Consider the following 6000-nt stretch of genomic DNA (forward strand, 5'->3'; position numbering starts at 1 on the left):
ATACTATATGACCTCTATACATGTCATGGACTACTCATTAATTAACACTAGATTACAACTCAGTTATATTTTTAGTAAATATTATTAATACAATTACCCTGTAGATTATTTCTTTGTAGATGTATTGATGCAATAGTACATTATAAACATACAAAGCTGTCATTGGAGAGACATCCACAAGAACTAAATATTTGTGCACTTAATTATATTAAAATAACTAGCTTTAGGAGGTAAGGCTAAAACATTTGTTGTCTTTCAAGGTGATTGCTTTTATTTCTACTTTGTGAATTTAATGATAAGTTTTTACTCACTTTATAAAGCATTTTAATTCCTTGTACATTTTAGAATCACCTTGTCAATTCTTTAGAAAGAACCTACTGCTGTTTTGATAGGGTAGTATGAGGTGAATGAATATTTTGATTCCTAGTCTTCTAGTTTTTCATGAACATAGGGATCTATCCTTTTGTTTAGGTCTTTTTTAACTTTTCTCATGAATGTTTTTAGTTTCCAGCAAACAGCACATTTTTATCTATTTATTCCTAACATTTTGTGATTTATGATGCTATAATAAATGGCATTTTAAAATTTCAAATTCTAGCAGTATTTTACTATTAAAAATATTTTTTGTTTATTAACATTGTATTTGCAATATTTCTGAGATTATTTATTAGTTCTAGTAGCTTTTTATTGTTATTCTTGTTGATCCTTAGCACTTAGTGTTTTCCTTGAACATGATCATATTATTTGCAGATAAAGACAGATTTGCTTTTTTTCTTGCCTTAATCAACTAGTGGAGACTTCTAGTACATGTTAAACTAACCTTACTTTCCTGGGGTAAACTCTACATTGACATAATGTATTTTCCCATTTACATATGACTGAGTTTGGTTTATTAATTGTTTTAAGATGCAATAGTGCATTATAAACATACGAAGCCGTCATTGGGGAGACATCCACAAGAACTAAATATTTGTTTCTATGTTCATAAAGAATATTGATCTTTAGTGTCTTTTCTTGTAATATCTTCATCTGATTTAAATATTAGTGTAATGATGACCGTATAAAATAAGCTGAATTGACTTTTCCCTTTTAGTTTTGGGGGGCATTTTTGTAAAGTTTGTATTATTGTTTTTTAAATGTATGGTAGAATTCATCAAGACAGTCATCCAGGTCTGTGGTTTTCATTTTAGGAAGGTTTTTAATTTCAAATTTAAATTATTTAATGCATACGGGGCCATTCAGAATTTCTGTTTCTTCTTGGGCTAGTTTTTTTTTAATGTGTGCCTTTCATGGTATTTGCCAGTTTCATCTAAGATGTTGAATTTATTGGCATAACATTTCTTTTTTTATCAATATTTTTTATTTTGATATTGTGGGGTACAGTTAAGGGTTAGGTATACAAATGTGCTTCGTTCAGGCACCCTTGTTGATAAGGGGTGTCTCCCTGTCCCAAGACAGATATTGAATACTGTTAATCCCACCTCCCTTTCTCTCCCCCACCCATAGTTTCCCACCACTGTCAGTCCTTTTCTTATAGTATTATGATGGATGTTCAAGGTCTGCTCTATGAGTGAGAGCCATAACATTTCTATACTATCTCCTTTTTAACCCTTTAAATTTTTATAAGATCTATATTGATACCTCCTATTATATTTCTGTTATTGGTAATTCTTTTTTTTTTTTGCTTTATAAGTCTTACTGAAGCTTTTATTTATTTTATTAATATTTTCAAAGGAACAACTTTGGATTTTTAACTTTTTTCTATTGTTTGTCTTTTTCTGGTTTATTGATCTTTGCCATTATTTTTATTTCCTTGCTTTTACTTTGTGTACCATTTGTTCTTTTTCTTGCTTCCTTTCATTGGCATTTGTATTTTATCATATTTTCTTCCTAATACAGCCATTTAAAGTTATAAATTTTCACCTTAGTAATAATTTAAGTACATTCCACAAATTTTGCCATGTTATGTTTTCATTATTATTTAATTTGAATTAGAAAATATTTCTCTTGTGATTTATTCTTTAACCATTGTGTATTTTTAAATTTTTTTAGACTTGTACTACTTAATTTCCAAATATGTAAAGAGCCTTCTAGGTATTTTATCATTACTGATTTCTAGTTTAATACTCTTGTCATAGAATGTACTCTCTATGATTTTAATTCTTTGAAATTTGTTGTGATTTATTTTATAGCCCTAAATTTGTTTTATCGTTTTGAATTTTTCAAATTCTTGAAAAATAAGGTATTTTCTGCATCTATTGTAAAATGTTCTAGAAATGTCATATGACAAATTGTTTCATAATATCCTATATCCCTATGAACTTTTTGTTATTTCTATCATTAACTGAGAGATTATTATAATATCCAAGTATCACTGAATTTTTCTTTTGCCTCATATATTTTGAAACTGTTTTTAGATTCTATCATAGCGTTGATTGTGGGACTCTGTCCAGTTAGGGGCCTATTGATAGATTCTCTGTAAAAGGATAAGAAGTACTGAAGAAGAACCTTGGTAGTGGAATTGACAAACAGGCAACAAGTGCAAAATATGTTGTGGAGGACTTAGCACAAGGCATTGTAGGTAAGGGAGAGGGAGACTCATAGCGGGTTCCAAAGTCCCTATAGTTTTGCTATTGGGAGAAATAGGTAAGTCAGGGTGTAGCTGATTTGGTGGGAGGGAAAGAGGGGGCACTTTTTTTTAACCTATTTCTCAACATCATAATGAGAAAAAACAATGTTGTGAAAGCCCAAATGTCTGTAACAGAGAAGTAACATGTTAATCTCTTGTCTTGTGTGTGTAAGATGTTGTGTTGTGCTGTCTATGGATTCAGAAATAATGAGTACTTTAATCTGTTACTAAGTAAATGGTGTTAAAAGTTACAGACTTATAAGAATGTTATAAGGTATAATGAAATAAATATGTTACTAGAAATATTAGCAACATATTCTTCATGAAAAGAAGAGTATTGATTACTTCTGTTGAGGTCCATATGGGGACTGTTTTTGTAGAACGTGTCATTTTATTTGAGTCTTGAAAATAAAGCCAGATTTCCACAGGGAAGACAGGAGTCAGAGAGATTCTCTGTAGGATTTATCTGCATAATTATTTAAACATTGGTTTACAATGGTACATATAGAAGAGGTGAAGGATAGCAAAACTGATGATTACGTTTTGATATTTCTGAAGTATCAAGTTAATTGTTACAGAAATTTATATTTGATTCTTTTCACCATGTTAGAAACTTATCTATTACGTAGAGCAAAGTTAACCTATCTATAAGTGAAATATGACAGAGAAACTTTATTTGCTAGAATTAATGCTATTCTCAAAATGGATATTTTTAGTTTGATTTGATGTCATATTAAGTAACGTGCCAAGTTACCCTAAGTCCCAGGGACACGGAGTTTCTATCAATGGGTGCTGCTAGATTTATAAAGCTGAGTTCTCTTATGTTTCCTGGGTATTCTGGGCCTGCAGTTTTGGGTTGAAGTTTTCTGAAAGGAGTGGAAATCTGTCAAGGGGTTAATGTCAAGGACCTCTTACAAGTTAAGTAATTATTCTTCAGTATTATAAGTGTCAAAAAAGACAAGAGTAAAGAAATGTAAACTGTAGCTGGGTATAAGAATATTTGAGTATAAGAATATTTGAAACCACGAGGTTTACTAAAAACTGAAATGTGGAAGTTGAAAGGATTCTTTTTTCAAAGGTCTTCAGAAGGAGTGGCATCTTTATAGTATAGTTGCATTCTTGCTGTATAAGATGTTAAGAAATATGAACAAATATAGAAGGCCATTTTGGTTTTTTTTCTTAAACTGAGATTGTGACTCTTTCTTAAATGGGACTAATCTTGCTTCCTAGGCACTGGGGGTTTGTGGCTATGGCTATTCGGTGTACATAATTTTTCTTTTTGGAGTTATTAGAAATTGACATGGCCTCTGAAATTTCTTCACCTTAAAGATGAATTTGATCTTCTTACCTTTCCAGTTTTGGGTAGGTGTTAGACTCATTTGGCTTGTAAGACTAGGTGGGATCTTCACCCATTCTCCACTGTCTTGATACTATAAGTATAATGTATAAAAAACAGTAATTCCCAGCAGCAAGTACTGTACAAGGCTTCCTGAATCTGTTGCTGTCTTGTATCATTTATGGAATATACATCTAAGGATGAAATAAGCCACTGTCAAAGCCTCCTTGTTAGAGAGTTCTCTTTTGAATAGCTATAAAAGGAAAAGTAATACAGGTAGTAGGATTTGGAAGAGAGTCTTCTAGTCACTTCAGAAAATAATACCTTTGCAGCAGAAGACTAATTGCTCAAATTGTTTGTTTTTGGTTAACACCTGTGTCTTAGCCAAGAAGTAGGCAGTGAAGGAAATATGCAGCAGTTCAGCAGTTTTAAGTTTCACCTTAGTATTAGCTATGGGTGTGGCAAGCAGTTAGAGGCCTGTCCTGGCCCAGCAATAGCTTATTTCTTGTGTCAGTGAATTTTGGGAAGACACAGAATTGAGAAACGTGCTTAGCTATATGTATCAACTAGAATAGAATTTCCATGAAGGTGGAGATTTTTTAATGTTTTGTTGAATACTGTACCTCCAGTGTTGAATACTATATCTCCAGGTACCATGTACCTGGTACACAAGTAGACATGTCAAATATTTGTGAATAAGAGAATGAGTGAGTGAATGAATAAATGAGTACTAAAGGGGCACAATTAATAGTGGAGCATAATATTGGGTAAAAAAATTTGCACCTTAAAAAGAAATCATAATTGTCCCTTGAAGTTTAGATTTAGAAAGACAGATGATATCTGGCCATGGGCCCAAATTTACTTATTTTTCCCTTTTTTGAATTTTACTTGGGTACTTATTAAACTCTGTATAACCAAAAGACACAACAGCAAGTATTTGACAGAAGTTGATTAAGTAATTTCATTAGAGTAGTTTACCTTTTATTTATGATACTCTGAGATTAGGTAACAGTATTTGTCTTTCTAATATTTCAGTTATGTATTATATTTTAAGTAGCAGTATTAAATGACTTACTTTTTTATTTATCTCATGACAGTATTCTCTGAGATTCCTGATTCATTTAGGGACACTATAACATTGCTACTAGTAATTCTAGCCCCTTTTTGTACAATGATTTAACTTCCTAGTGTAATATGTGAAAAAATTCAAAATAACTTACTATCAAAAAAGCAAATAAAGGATATTAAAACTCTATAGATGCCTAAGATAGCCTCAGTCCTTATGAGTAAAATGAGTATAACTTTTAGAATATTATTCCCCGGGGGGGAAGCGGCAAGATGGCGACGGGGCAACCCGGTCTCTGAAGCCCTCTGCAAAGGAGATCTGCAGTGGGTCTCTGACTCTCGCCCCGGGGGGCTGTGGACCCCAACATCGCAGCCTGCTCTTCATACAGAGCTCAGCCGTTGCCACCGCTGGGACATCGCAACGGACTGGACAGTCACTGCGGCGCAAACGGTGCTGCCACCGCCGCCGCAGGCCCCCTTCACTACCGCTGCTGCCGCAGCCTCTGTGACAGCCATAGCACATCACACCACCCGGGCCGAGGTGATCCACATCAAACCCCTTCAGGGAAGATCTGCTGGGATCACTGCCACCTCTCCTGGGACCTAGACTGTCCTGCCCGCCTGCCATAAGTCTCCTGTTGCCTGCCCTGAGGCAGGCAGCCATCTTGTTCCTGTCCGGCCCCACCCCCTCTGGGGTGAGCAGCTGAGATAGCACCACCTGCTGGCAATTCAAGGTAACAACACCGAAACGGGAGAAACAAGCTTGATAAAGACATAGGCCAGAGTGCTGAACGGAGGGTAATCTGAACTGCCCTTCACAGCAGACCAGGGGCAACTGACCCTAACTGCAAACTAATTTACCAGCTTGAAAAGAAAACTAGAAATCAGACCTGAAAGGACATTGGACTTAAACGAAATGTCTCAGAGTGCGCTTCATTGATTCTATTAGTCTAATGACTTAATTCTATCC

At 34.3% G+C, this 6000-nt stretch overlaps 1 protein-coding gene across 1 annotated transcript in view; it reads left to right on the forward strand.

Annotated features, from left to right (window-relative positions):
• The window catches only part of LOC103255982 (centrosomal protein of 128 kDa-like), a gene marked incomplete at its 5' end in the record, with an annotated part of 41176 nt that extends 35539 nt beyond the window's left edge, over nt 1-5637 (forward strand). Inside the window, one exon of the mRNA XM_021710385.1 lies at nt 5297-5637. Within this exon, the coding sequence (XP_021566060.1) occupies nt 5297-5637 (341 nt within the window). The remainder of the gene's footprint in view (nt 1-5296) is intronic.
• Nucleotides 5638-6000: the final 363 nt, after the last annotated feature.

Source organism: Carlito syrichta, unplaced genomic scaffold (genome assembly GCF_000164805.1).
Source record: "Carlito syrichta isolate Samal-C Ts95f unplaced genomic scaffold, Tarsius_syrichta-2.0.1 Scaffold288799, whole genome shotgun sequence".
NCBI classification, from domain to species: domain Eukaryota; kingdom Metazoa; phylum Chordata; class Mammalia; order Primates; family Tarsiidae; genus Carlito; species Carlito syrichta.